This window comes from Hirundo rustica, chromosome 1 (genome assembly GCF_015227805.2).
Source record: "Hirundo rustica isolate bHirRus1 chromosome 1, bHirRus1.pri.v3, whole genome shotgun sequence".
In the NCBI taxonomy this organism is placed as follows: Eukaryota; Metazoa; Chordata; class Aves; order Passeriformes; family Hirundinidae; genus Hirundo; species Hirundo rustica.
The window spans coordinates 119036434-119051799 of NC_053450.1; the positions used below are offsets into that span (position 1 = coordinate 119036434).

The following is a 15366-nucleotide window of genomic DNA, read 5'->3' on the forward strand; positions in this document are numbered from 1 at the left end:
CTACTGAACATGATTAAGATGGGTGACTAAAAGTGCTGCAACACATTTTATAGATCCATTATAATACCGGTGCTTAGTAAATTATTTTATTTGATTGAGTGGCTGAGCTGCTAAAAACAGAATTGAAAATATTAGTCTTTTTTAAGGGAAAATTATTTCAAAATAAGCTGTAAGAAGAATTTCCCTTTAATCTCTATACTCTATTTTCTTAAGCAACTTGTACATTATAAAGAATTTGACAAAAAACTGCATTGTATAAAACCTTTCTAATAGTGTATTTTGAGGATTAGGAGCCAAGGGGGATTACATATACATTTTTTGTTTATACTCAACCTAAAGGAGAACATAAAGTGAAGACTTCTCAGAAATTCAGCAATAAAGTGGTTTGATCTTCCTAAACGATAAAAAGTGAGAATTGCAAAGAAATAATTACTACACATAACGGTCTTCACATTTAAATTACCCTGTTTAACAATAGAACATCCATTCATGCACGGATGGGAAAACATTGAGCTCCTGTTTCAGTGAGGTATGTGAGCCTCTGCATAGTCTCACTGGAGATCATGGGCCCGTTTGTCTGCCAGAAGTGCATTCTTAGGAGCTTGCTTAATCAAAAACTGAATTTGTCATATGTTCTTTATCTACAAAAGCCGCAATTATTCTCTGGTTTCAGCTTTGTTTTTTTTCTTGTGTACCCTTTGTAAGAGAAGGCTATGATCTCACTGAATTGGACTGTAACATTTTTCTTGATATACAGAAGGCGAGTGTCATTTTAATATTGGATTTCAAAACTTCAACAGCATTTTTCATCACTTGAAACAAAGAAAGATTAGAACTGCCCACATAAAAGTAGCATTGCAAGTTAATTCTCTAAACCCACAAAAAAAGTCAGTTTCATTAAAGCATAAGACCAATGATGAGAAGGCAAATAATGTAACTATTGTACAAACACTAAAAGGAGAACTAACAGCAACCTCCTATAGCCCCCTATTTTGTCCCAGGTAGAATACAGAAACATCTACAAAGTGCCCCAAAAAAAAAGCCATTTTCAAAACCAGTGCTTATACTTACAAAAAGAAAAACAAACCACAAAAAATCCCAAAATAAGCAAAGCTTCCATCCTCCCCATCAAAATAAAATGTAAAAATATGCAAATAAACAACAACAAAAAACTCCCACTGTTGGAACACTGGGCACTGAGACTTTTAGACTTTCTGTGCTGACAGGCACTGATCCCCAAGATAACACTACATTTGACCTGAGAGGAGCTTAGGAAGAGGCTTCCAAAACTGACTGGCATTATGGGTATGAAGTTTGATTAGAAGTGTGTAGTTTGAATAGAAGAATTTCCACCATTTTCACATGGTAGAAATCTTAGCGTTTAAGGATTTAGAATATAGTAATATATATAAAAGCAAGATGGAGGTTTTAGGGTGTAGACTAGTCCTTCTTCTTTCACCTTCTTCTTCATGGGTTTGGATGGTATTTTGTAATTGGATAGAATAATCTGCATTGTGGTGGTTGGTTATTAGGTTAAAAGTAAAAAAAAAAAAATTAGGTGTCATTTCATAATTGGACAGTTTGTTCTTAAAAGGCCTTGTAGAGAGATAGAGACAGAGCCATTTTTCACTTTGTTAGCTAGAACTCAAAGCTTGTGAGACTGTACTATAGATAAGAATTAATAAACCTCTGAGTCTGAACACGAAACAACGTCTCTCAAGCATTTAATCCTGACTCTAACAGAAAAGAAGATTAAAAAAAACAACACCCTACCACACACCAACAAACCCCACATTTTGACTCTTTACCTGCTCAATGCTAGGTTTCTCAAATGGGGGACTTTCCAAAGATCCTTCTACTACAGGTTTTCCCATCTGTAAAATGCACTTCCTCAAAAGCTGTTAAAAATACACAAATTTTTAAAAGTTAGTATATTTTCATACACAGAATCAATGGAAGTCACAAGGGCACAACACACTGTGAGCAGTGTTAAAATTCTCCTGGCTATGTATATCTGCTTGTTTAATCATCTGAATTCGTAATTACTAAACTTCACTGTGAAATCACCTTCTCTGAATTGCATACAAGAGACTCCTCTGAGGAAACGCAGGCAGTTAACATTCATGTCAGCTGACTCCTCCTGGTACATTGCAGTTTACACATGGGACTCGGGGTCAGTTCCTCAGTCGTCTGGATGACTTTTGGAATAAGAATCAGTACACTGCAAGTACCAGAATGTCCAGCCCACAGTTACTCAGTAGAGCATCATCCTAGAGAAAAACTGTCTCGGCAGAAAAAGTCAATCCACGCCCGAGTGGCAATGAAATCGGTTTATGGGTAAGAAAGTGAAAAATCTGAGAAGACACTCCACAAGTTCAGCTTACTTTGAACAGGTAGAAATAAACTTGCTTGGTGTCTGCATCTTCTTCTTTGTGGACACAGGTGAACAGATATTCCACATCCAATACAATCCCCAGGAGCCTGTTCATTTCTTCTTCAGACACATTCTCCAGGTGAGAAACATGAGCAGCTAAACAAAATACAAACCCAAACTTGTAAAAGGCTGCTGAGAGAACCCATAGCACAACTATAACCCAGAAGATCTCCAGCTAAGCCTTAACTATAAAGGCACTGATCCTGTAATAACCTCCTTAAACAGAACAAATCTTATCAGAAGTAACAGAAACCTATGTTATATCAGAGCAATCTGTAAAGGTTGACCAGGGGTGGTAACTTCCACAGCAGAGGAATGGCACCTGGTTGGAGTCACATCATCTGTTAACGTTTAAAGCAGACTACACAACTCCTGCTTGTATTAATATGTTGCTGCACTATACAACTAACTACATACATCTTTGTCCTAGAGTTGTCTTTGAGACAAGGATTCTTGCCTTAAGAAAATAAATCCCTAAATTCCATAAATTATGTAATCCAGACGTAAGCAGCACCTTTATTTTGTGAAGAGTGAAAAAAAAAAAGTTCAAAAAAATGCCTTTTTGTTTTAAACTGGGCATTATTGCCTAAGTCCCTTGCTTTCATATCATGTAAAGTCAAGCTGTGCTTTGTGCACACTGTATTAACAGAGATTTTGCAGACTGTACATGCTCTTTTCTTTAAGCACACCGCAATTTCCAAGTGACAAACTCCCTTTTGTCATCTCCAAAGGTAAATACAGTTCCACATCTGTAACTTTCAAAAGCTTGAGGTTTCTCTCTGTAAAGCTGGACATTCATTTCAAGCTGATTTGATCAACTGGCTCCGGGAAGAAGGAAGGCAGTGTGAAACGAAAAGTCAACTCCCAGAAAGTAGATATTTGCATTACAAAAAGCAATGATCTTGGCTGACTCTAGGCCAATGTAGATGGTATGCATATCCTTTCCTCTGAAAGGAAAACATCCCTTCAAAGAAAGAGAAAAATACTTTTAACTTCGGGCATATTAGCTTTTTATATTTTATATTTTTGTATTTTAATAAGTGTTATCTATATTTACTTCTCAAGATTAATATATTTTTTCAATGGAAATCTGACTCCTTCGTTGGGGAGCTAGTGAGGAAAAATAACACTTGACTTGAAAACGATCACATTTGTGGTCCACCCAGTAAAGATTATTTGTTTTGAGAAGTTTAGTATGACACCAAAACATTTAAATTCAATGCCTTTAGTCGGCTTCAAGTAAAAAGTACACTGTAATGCAGAACTTTAAAAATATGTCAGCAACTGTTTCCACTTAAATTAAAATTTATAATATAGTGTCTTAGGCACATGGCCATCATGAGCTTCCTTCGAGGATAAATATTCAGTATTCTGGGCAGAATAAAATTATTTGACTTCTGTCCTTAAGACAGGTGTGAAGGGTTAATATTCCCAGCCATTTGTCCTGATCGTTTGCAAGTAATAAACACCCTCCTAGACGAGCTTTGCATTAGAAACTGATAACATACCAAAGAAACCTTGCCTTCAACAGATGAATAAAACATCAGCATAAGAAGCCATTTCTATGCAGTTTCCATAACAATACTGAACCTTGACTATTTACTGGTGTTTAAACATTGCATTAGACTAGAGAATTATTACCCATACCGTGAATCTAAACGTTAAGTGTATTGCCAGCATGTATTTACCAAAGAGACACCAATGTTTATGCACCAGGCCAACAAACTATCTTTCTTCAGATGTTGACAGCTCATTCCCAAACTCTGGGGCCATTAGTAAGCGTTTCATTAGAATTAAAGGTTTAGTGCACTGACACCAAATTCTGCATCACTCTTAACTAGAGTTACACAGTCCCAATCACATTCACTGCCCAACTGGTGTGCCCTTCTTCGGTTGCTGTTATGCTTGAAAAAAAAAATTAAATATCACATGTATAGGTTGCTAGAGCATGCACAGAAGAGCAAGCAGAAAGAACAAGGCTCAGTGACAGGAAGACCTGTAACTCCAGCAAGCAAGCACTGGAGCGTACAAATTAGGAACAGTGAAAAAAACAGATCAACGAGGAATTTGTCCACAGCCTGTCTCAAAACACTAAAATCAAGAAACACCCAAATATGCTATGTGAAGGTGTATAGCAGGAGCTGAAGACAGTGATGGGGAAAAAAAAGGAGACTGGATGTATATACAGTGTACTAGCACATTAATTAACAAGCTTTAAAAGTGATTCAAGACTGACAATGCTTACCAATTAAAAAAAAAAAATGCACCCTGCAACACAGGAGAAACAATCAAATAGAAAGGAGAAGAGTCTCTGACTATGCAACACCTGGTCTTGTGGCTGGTGGACAGTGAATTGTCCCAGCATCTAATCCAGCCACAGTGTTAAAAAATATATATCACCCAAATAAAAGAAATATTCATTAAAACAACCACATTGAGCCAAACTGTGGGGCTGAGCGCCAAAAGGATGAACATAAGTTGTAGATAAGTAGACAATAATACACACAATCACATAGATTTATGCACCAAAAGCTGCACTGGCTTGAAGTTCAAACCACACCCCCAAAAAGAGACACCTCAAGCACGATAGCATGTAGGATTACCTCTGGATGGGAAAAAAAAAAAAAAAAAATCTTGAAAAGAAAGAAAAAAAAAAATACTACATTTTACATCAGGTACAGGTTTGACCAGCACAGCTAATGTGAAGCCCATATACCTTGTGGTAAATCTGATTTTAGAGGTATTCAACAGAAACACACTAATTTAGAGGAGATTAATAGGAGATTTATCATGAAAAACACAACTGAAAGACATATTTTTCCTGTAGTATGAGGAAGCACACAGGAACTCATTTCAGTTATTTTAAATGAAACATCTTCCTCATTAGCTGCAGTCAGAAGAAATCTTTTCTAAAAAGAACAGTAAATAAAAATACAGTTTCTTGATAGAATACTTTTGCTGGTTTTACAGTACTGGTTTTCCCTGGTTCCCTAGCTAAAGAATGATTTAATACTTTTTAATAGACCAAAATCAGGCCCAGCTTTTAGAAGAGCTGAGCTTTCCTACAAAATATGAAGCATCCACAAATTCTTCTGAAGAACAGGGAACTGACAGGCACATCTTGCAAGTTTAAAAAAAAAAAAAAAAAAAAAAACACCAAAACAAAAAGCTCTTTCTTCAAAGGCCAGGATTGAAAGGGATGGGTAACACAAACCACCCTAATTACACAAACAGAAGCAGCACAGAGGAGCTGTGTGATGAAAAGTTGAAACTAACTTGGCTAAAGTGACTGAATTTTCTGTGATACTATGCATTTGTTAATCTCCTCCTGCAAGCAAAGTCGGGGATGTGGAATATCAGGAAAAAATTCTGCTCAAAAGCCTAGAAATAAATCACATGTAATGAGAGTATAAAAAAGAGGAGAGCAGAAGTAGAAATAAATCCCATGCAAAAAAATAGAAAAATAGTATTCTATTCAAAGTACTTTTTTTTTTTTTCCAAAAGTAAAATAATAAATGATCTATTGTGAAGGTTTGAAATTTCCTTTTTTTTTTTCTCTTTTTTTTTAATTTCATTGTCCTAAGTTTTGAGCAGCAATAAAATTTAAATAGTAACTGCTTTTTTTCGATTAGTTCTGAATTTCATTTTAGCTGAATTTTTATTCAGCATTTCCTAAGAAGGATGTGGATCTATGATGGAGCAAGTCGAGAGGAGGGCAGTGAAGGTGATCTGAGGGCTGGAGCACCTGTCTGATGAAATCAGGCTGAGAGTGTGGGGTTGTTCAGACCAGAGAAGAGAAGGCTCCAGGGAGATCTTAGAGCAGCCTTCCAGGACACAAAGGTGGCTCACAGGAAAGCCAAAGGGGGACTTTTTCAAGGATATGTAGTGTGCAGGACAAGGGGTGGTGGCTTTAGATTGCTTTAGATTAGACATCAGAAAAAGGTTTGTTTATGATGAGGGTCGTAGAATACTGGAACAAGTTGCCCAGAGAGGTGATGGATATCTCATCCCTGGAAACATTCAAGTTCAAGTCGGCTGGGGCTCAGAGCAACCCAATCTAACAGAAAGTATTCCTGCTGACTGTAGGGGGCTGGACTAGATGATCTTTAAAAGGTCCCTTCCAATTCAAACTATTCTGTGATTCTGATACATACAGAAACAGCCATCAGCTTTTCCTTTGGATAAGTATAAATTCTTAAGATAATAATACAGTAATTCAACACTGTTTTTCAGGCCATGTGGGTAACAAATTGTTATTTATTCTAGGTCTGAAAAACAAAACCAAAAACCACACCAGTATTTAACAGCGGATTTTGAGCAGCTGCTTCCAGAACATGCAAGCTGTCTGCACAATAACTTAGACCATGCCGAGATGTACAACCCTAGTTTTATTTTCTGTGACACATGTTCTTCTTGTAGGTAGGAGTACCTGCTTTAGCGATGTTCAAGAATATTTCACACTTTGTTCTAATGCAAGGAAACATAATACAGCCTACAGGAAAGAGTCATTTGCCTTGGGCAGATAAAGCTGTGGAAGGTTAAGACATATGGAACACAAAGCATTGAAGTTGTTAGGGGTAGCTTAATGGTGCTTTTACATTTTAACAACTTTGAATGTCGGTGTCATTAGAAGCCGCCCTTTAGCTGAATTTCTTTAAAACTAATTTTAGGATATTTCCGTATCAAACATATTTTTTAAAATATTAAACCTATTTCTGTCTAAGCTATTGACATTTACACCTAGCCGTAACTGCCATTTCTAGGCCTTGGCATGGCATCCTGACTTGCAGTGTTGTGGCGGGGTGCCGAGGAGGAGGAGGAGGAGGATGAAGCTCACCCAGTGCGTGGCTGCAGCTGCGGCAGGGCTCGGCCAGGCTGACCGCTGCCTGCTGCAGCTCGGCCCGCGGCGGCGTGGGAGGCGGGTTCGGGTTCTTCCAGCCGTTGCATTTACAGGATTCCTCGGCCTGAAATCAAAGCAAAGGGATATCGATCAATGCCATTAAACGCAGGAACTTGCTGAAACTGCTTTATTCCAAAAGCAGGAAAAAGAATTACAAGTTGCTTTTTTTGTTTTGTTTTTTCTTGCTGGGGAGGTGAGAGGAGGGGAGTTTTGCTGCTGTTCCGTTTGCATTTTTATCCACATTACTAACCCTTATTTTCTGGAAATTATCAGAAACAGAATAGTATCCCAAAGAGAGAGATTAACACAGCTTGGTAAGCAGAATACGTAACAAACCCTAGCTAGTTCCTTTGCGGAAAGCCCTCACTCTATTGAAAAAAGTATTCAAATATTTACTAGTAAATCAGCATTTATAGATCCTGCCACCGAGACAGATTTAATTATTTAAACATAAACAGGTTATCTAACAGGCAACACATTTGTCACTGCCTCATCAGCTACACCGGCACCAAGGAATCACACAGCTGAAACTAAGCCCATGACAACACAGGCAGGGTTAACTAGTGCTGAAATAGCCAAACAATAAATGCACTATTGGAGAAGGCTGTTCAAGGCAAGGAACGCTTGGTCACAAAGGCAACAGATGCCAAAGACAGTGACACTTCCACCGCAACCTGCTGCTTCCCCTAGAAGGTTTACTTATGCTCACTGAGTGGGAAACAACCACCAAGAGAATGCAACTAAAAGGGAAGACCACGAAGGGAGAGGTTGTGACTTTGGTAATCGTGTCTCAAATCGTTCAGAAGTTCAAAGTACCGATTCCTATCCAAAGAACAGCTTTACAGGAGGGGATTTTCTTCCACATATCCAAAAGATTTTGGTTATTCTAACATCATTCGTATCCCTATTTGAAGATCTAATTGGAAAGAAAGCCTACTTTTCTACTCTTCAGAGATATCTGTGCGCTGGGTTGTAAAAAGATACTCATGAAATTGCACTGCCGAGACCTCAGTGAGGAAAGTATGCCAATTGCTGCATAATATTTATGGCTGAAACAATCTTAGTAGGAAAAATTGTGATGGTAATACATGCAGCACTAATGTATCATTTTTCAAAACTGATTCTGCATACATTTAGTGCGATCTATTTCAGGAACCTATTTCATTTTCCTTTTAAGTTTCCAAATCTCATCCTACCTAGGGAAGAATAACCCAGGAGAAGCAGAAAGGATCACGGCTTGACAGCTCCTAACACTGACGGGCTTTGTAAATGGCTGGTAAATTAGTCTTTTAAACTCATTTCAATATTCAGTAACCTGAGAACCAAGAAGACTGCTGCCTGCAGTTTGCTGAGCACCACATGATGTTTTTACCATCCCTGAGGCTTAAGCATTTATCCAGCTGGGCTGCTGGCCCTGGGTGCCATGGCCTCTGCCTGGCCCGGGGCGGTCTGGCAGGCACCAAGAGCTGTGAGTAGCATTTTCTGTAAGCACTGGGCTGACTCAGAAATCCACCTGCAAGTGCCCAGCGAAACCATTTCCACGGATTTCCCTTGACAAAGGGACAGCCCGCATGGCCTGAACCTCCTGGCCCTCCAAACTCACTGAGTGGGTGCAGACCGCCTGCCAACCCACGCATTTATAAAGTGAAATCAGTGAGGCCTCAGGAAGAAATGAGGGGAAGATTAAAACAAACATTTTTCTAACTCTCATAAAATGCAATCTGAAAAGATTGATGGTGAAGTTTATGTTCTTTTTCTATCGTGTTTTCTGTGAGTAACATGACTGGCAGAGAACTGAAGGCAGCCCAGCATAATTTGATGGCAGGAGCCGTCTCTCAGAGTTTCACAGGCATCGATCCAGCTGTGTTTGTCATCCAGCCCTACAGCCCTCAGAGCTAAATGGACTTGAGAGATCAGTGATTGAAGGACACCTGCGAACCACAGACTGCCCCGGTGCAAGGACTCTGGACATCCGGGAGATGACACAAAACCCCTTATTTTCAATTAGCTTCCCAATGCAAAACTGATGCCAAATAAACTACGCACACTTGTTCGGTGAAAAAGGCAATGTTGGAATGGAAGTTTTAGCGTTTAATACGAGAACAGAAAACTGTCAACAGAAAAAGTCTGAAAATGAGATTATTGACAAAGAAAATGCAAGAGACAATTGTGAAGGAGTTGTCAAACAAAAAAAAAAAAGGTTTGAATATTATTTTAGGAATGTAAGATTTGACCCTTCCCATGCAGCTGTCTGGACAAATGTTCCACACTGTAAATTACTGACATAACACCATGCTTATTATTTATTGCCTAAAATCATGCCACAATGAAGCATATCCAGAACTTCCTACTAAAAATAGGTACAAGCTTTTTGAGATTTTTTTCTCTAAGTGGAAGCAGTACGTCACAGAAGCTCACCAAACAATGTTTACTATCAAGCCAAAAAACTATAAACAGTGAGTAACTATGCAAACTTTAGCATCACACCAATTAACAGCAAAGATGCAAACAGATGTAGGAATCATGATAACAGCTCAGTTAAACTGACAAAAATAAATATCAACCCACCCACAGAAGAATAAAACCAGCATGTTCAATGGCAGCTATTTCCTTGCCAGATCTTTTTGCGACAGTTGTTAATTGGTATTGTTTAAATCATTCTAGAGACCTTAACCAACCAACCAACCACTAGGGTGGGTTTTTCGGTTAATCTCTATAAAACACCAGAATCTGCATAAATGTTCCATTAACCAAGGCGAAACAGAACCTAAAAAGGTCCTCTTTAAAACTTAGCTTTCATAGTAGATGTTGACAGGGCAAGTATTTTGCAGCGAATATGCAATGTGCATTCCTCAGTGGCTTAATTTGCTGAGTTGTTTTAAATCTTCTACATTTTGCCCATTCAATCCATTCTTTGACTATCTTCAGCTTTTTCCTTTCTTCCCTTTTTTTTTTTTTTAATGTCACTCATCTGCTTTTCATTAGAAAATAAAGTATGATTTCACCTCTGCAAAAACTTAATTTAAGATCAAAACAGTTTTGAGGGAAGGAAGGAAGGAAAAATATTTGAACTAGCATATCCAATCCTTGAAGCCTTGTTTTCTGGGACATCTGCAGAGCTTTGATAAATCCACTGTAGAATGATGGGACTTCTCCCTTAATGAGGCCTGCAAAATAATGACTGTCACCTTTGCAAGCCCAGGGATCATGGACACCACACCTTCATTGGTGGTTTTTAGTGAAATTGGATGAGTGCAATAAAATAAAACACAACAACTGCATGATGTCGCCTGCCCCTCTCCTCACCAAAAAAAAAAAAAAAAAAAAAACCACCACAAGCAAACAAACAAACAACCACCACAAAACAAGAAAAAAAAAAAACAAAACAAAAACAACAACAACAACAAAAAACCACAGTGCAGAAATTATGTACATTTTGCACTGCATGATACAATTTCAATTTTCTTTTCAATTCCTTCCATGTTTGGTGGAGTGTTACAATGGGAGAAATCAAATTGTCCCATAGCTCTGGTCAGTGAAAACTATAACTCTAGACAAACTGAAGTTATTGTTTCCTTTAGAATACTGAATACACTGATAGGCCAAATATGGACAGTGAAAAAATACAGCACATTTTAACAACAAATTGTCAGTATTTTATTTAAAAAGCAAGCACCTGAAAGTCACAATATTTCACATATCCCAGCCCCTTTTAGGGGGTCCTTTTAGTCCCTTTTAGGTGAGTTTCAGCCTTCCAAATAATAAAGAATAAATGAAGAATGTTACAATAACCTATGGACTAAAATATCCCTCCCCCTTTTGGATAGTGAAATAAACCTCAGAATGTGTAAACTTCAATTACAATGCAAAAGACCCAAACAGTTCTAAATTTGAGTTTCAAATAGCTGCTGTGTGGGATTTTTCTTTCCAGCTTAAAACCATACAGGTTATCCCATTTGGTAATTGAGATGCAAAGCAGGCTCAACTGATGATACACAGGACATTACAGATCTTCTCTATTTCCAGCAAGCATAATTACTCTAGAAAACATCTTCCTCCTCCCAACACAAAAGCCGTGTAAAATACCCTATAAGATTTTTCCTGCCAGCAGCAAACTCAAAATGATTACTTTATCAAAGAGTATCACATAAATGCTAATAAATACATTGTTGAACTTAAATAATATATTTTTCCTACTCATGTATGTCCAGTACCCAAGAACCAGACAGCCAGACACTACTCAAAGAGCCACTCATATGTATCAGGAAATTAGCTGACCATTCATCTTTAACAATACAAAATAAGCAGTTTAATGGGCAGCTCAAATGGCATGCTCTTCATTTATTGATTGATCCAATTATTTTATTCCCTGTACTTTCTAGTTTCACTTACAGAAGAGAAGTAAGCTACCATACAAAGCTTTTATTAATAAGCACCCAGTTTCTACCTTGTAAAGTTAATGGCAGATTTCCTACTTAAATGAAGATGCTTTAGTTGGCCCTATAAGACAGTATAAACCAGATTCACCCCACAATGAAAGTGATAAGAAAGCTTCAGGTGTCTTCTTTGTCTCCCGTACACTTTTGCAGAAAACAATCCTAATGCGTTTCAAGTTGAGCTTCAAGGAGCTGTACTCCCACTATAGAGAGCCCAGCAGTAACATGGGCAAAATTGCCTCATCTTAATCTGCTTTATAAAAATCAGGAAAGAAAATATTTTATTATGAAAAAGGGGGTACAAGTCTACCTAATGAACTCTTTTTTTAATGTGTGGGAAAACTAGAGGTCAGTCTAGAATGAGAAGCAGGAAGAAGTGCTTCAAGAAAGGATCAGCAGCTGGTCAGAAGCCTGGGATTTTACTTCCACATCTGGCCATTGCTCACCTGCTGCAGGGCCTTGGCCAAATCATCCCATCACAACTCTTCTCACTCTGTCTACTTTGCTTATCTAAAGCAAAAAATTTTTCTTCAAGGAGGTTATTATTCCTTGAGCCAGTGCTTTAGGCTCCTGGGTTCTAATCATATCTGTAAACACCCAGGCATAACTGAAACATACATATAATGAAAAATAAACAAATTTACAGAAAACTTAGTGTACTAAAATAGTACATATTTCACCTTATTTACAAAAAAAAAAAAAAAAAAAAAAAAAAAGCTCCCAGTGAGACTGGAGAGAGTTCTATTTTCACATACTGTAAACCAATAGGGGGGGGAAAAATGCAGAGGAGACTTCCTCCTACATCTTCATTAAATATATTTATGTGTCTAAGTCACACAGTGCTACTTTCATATGAAGTGCTGCAAGCTCGCATGCCTAATGCTCAATTTCACAGTGGACAAAACCAAAATGATGTATGCAGCCATTCATACACACAGATACAGCAAGTGCCAAATACAAAACCTCTCGCAGCACACAGCACCACTGTGTACCTCCAAAAGTCATGAAAAGTGTAGCAACTCCTATTATATATCTTGGCCAGAATGCCACCCTCCTCCTTTAAGAAGGTTTTTCACTCAGAAGAGCCTGTTCTATGCCTTCCACCCAGACTTTTCTCATAGAGGAACAAGTCATGTGCAGCAGCTCAACAGCTACAACTCTCCTTTCCAGCTCTTTTATCAGGAAAAAGCCCAAACCCCACATTTGTATAGTCTCAGCTCCATAAACTTACTTTAGGCTCATTCTGCTCAGGATATGTGCACACCAAATATGCATTTACCAGCAGTCCTTGTCCATGTTTCCCACGACAAAAAGGGATGGGTTGTAAAGAAGGACCAGGAGGTCCTTCCTGGGGACCAAGCACCCTGCCACCCTTTTACCCTGCTCAGCACTTATGCTGTCACCAGTGAGACTCACCCTCTGCATGGTCACTGACCTCTCCACCTTCTTGTGTTGTGACTCTTCATCCCTAGCAGACAGATGCTGCTTTCTGTTGTTAATGCCTGGCTGTTACTCCAAACATCTCTGAGGTTAAGCTCCTAATAAATTCTGCATGCTGAATTTTGCAATGAAACACACGGGAGAAAGTGATTGACGTTAAGGATGCTGTTACATATTTTAGCACTCCAACTTGTACAGATCTATGTAGATTTACATAAGATCCATGTATGGATACTTGAATGAAAGCAGATGTCCCCTTCAGAGATGATGTGAGTGTTTGCCTTCTCTCACTCTTTTGCACTCACACACACAAATGCAAAACCAATGGAAGAGAAGTGGCAACCCAAAGAAAAAGTTCAAAGTTACATACTGCACTGCTACAGTTGGCAAACCAGCTTCTCCAGGCTACAGTTTCTGGCAAACCACTAATGTTACAAGCCAAGAAGTGTCCTTCTGGAGCACCTGACAGGTGTTCAGGAAGAAAAATACAACATTCTTCTACCCTGCACCATCCTTCCCACCTTATCCCATAGGAGAAGCTTACAAGGAGCTTCCAGTCTGCTTACTTGCTTCTGTTATGAGATCTGAAAGCAAGCTGTCTGCCTGAACTACTGTAGAGAAGTCAAACAGCAATTTTAATCTGAACACAGTGCAGCGTTTAGTGCTGGAACGGTGCCTACATCCTGGCAGGAGGAAGACCCCGGCCATGGGTCCTGCTCCATCCATCTCTGCAGTACCAGTGGAACATGCACCCAAGATTTGTCACAGAAAAGGGCCAGCAAGGACACCTAGCAGAGACTGACAACAGGAGCTGCTCCTGCTCTGTACCCCATCACCAGAGTCCTGTAAGAGGGAAAGAGGAGCTGACAGCAGGCCACAGAGGGCCCAAATGGCCCTCACCCCCCATACCACAAAGCACCTGCAAGAGAGATGCTGGTGAGCCCCCCAAAAAGCAAACGGTTTCAGAGGAGACAAGGCTTCTATGTAGCACAGCAACCTCTAAAGGGCCAGTACACAAAAAAGCTTTCACCCTCAAAAACATTATCTGGAGGTCACCCTCAAAAACATTATCTGGAGGTGCATCAGAGGGGAAAAAAAAAAAAAAAAAAAAAAAAAAAAAAAAAAAAAAAAAAAAGCACCAACCAGGGAAGAAAAAAGCAATTCAAACATACACACTTCCCTTCACTTCCCTTAACAGCCCATGAAAAATGTATCCATTTCACAACCAGCTTCATTTATTAGCAAGCTTTGGTAACAATAAAATATGGGGGTGCAAAGGGAAAGCTTCAAACCGGATCACTGTGGCCACAGTTAGTGCTGCAAAGTTCAAGTACACCAGCTGCTCTTTAACCTTATTGGCACCGGTGTAACCTCGCGCTGTCCCATGCATGCAGCAAAGCTGAAGCGTAGGTGCCTGCACATGTGGAAACAGCTAAGCCATTGCAATGTGTGGCTTCCGTAATTTTCCCTCCCATGGCAGCATTGCGCCATGCCCTCGGCATACAGCTAAATCTCCCCGCACCACCAGACCGGACTACAGAGCCATACAATGATGCTTCGGCTCGTTTGTTCGCTCGGCCTTTCACTTAACATCTGCCGAAGTAGGAGAATAGAGAAAATAAGATGCCCTTTTTTCACAAACAGCTACTCTCAAAGCTGAAAGCATTACTAGAGGATCTGACATCAGCACTGCCAATCCAAACATGTCAGCCCCGCTGTGCATCCAGAAATTGCCCTGACAGTAGCAGCGCAGCCAGCGGCCCGTGCTCTGAGCACAAGCGACAATGCCGGCGGCCAGAGCTCTGAAGGCGGGAGCGACAGCTCTGACCGAGCTCCCTCCTTCTATAATAAACAGGCGAGTCCTGCTTCTCTCACTAAGAAGAAAACCGCAAGTGGACAGAAAGCGCTCGTGATGGGAAACCAGGAGGAGCGCTCCTGAATGCGAGCGCCGGGCAGACACGGAGCAGAGAGACCCGCTAGGGCAGGGTACGGCTGGACGGGGGACCCCGCCGTCCGCCGGGGCACCACACACCGGATACCGGCCCGGCGCTACGTGACCGCCGGCAACACAACTTTCCCAAGCGCGGAGGCCGCGCTCCTTCGCTCCTCTGCCAGTGCTGCTGGTGGCAGCTCCTGCTCGGAGCAGCGGCTTCAGC

The 15366-nt window shown here is 39.9% G+C and overlaps 1 protein-coding gene across 1 annotated transcript in view; it reads right to left on the minus strand.

The window, feature by feature from the left end:
- KAT2B (lysine acetyltransferase 2B) overlaps window positions 1-15366 on the minus strand; it is a 39757-nt gene that overhangs the window by 23636 nt on the left and 755 nt on the right. Inside the window, exons 2-4 of the mRNA XM_040066944.2 lie at window positions 7272-7398; window positions 2385-2530; window positions 1809-1898 (exon numbers count right to left, since the gene is read on the minus strand). Coding sequence (XP_039922878.1) covers window positions 1809-1898; window positions 2385-2530; window positions 7272-7398 — 363 coding nt within the window. The remainder of the gene's footprint in view (window positions 1-1808; window positions 1899-2384; window positions 2531-7271; window positions 7399-15366) is intronic.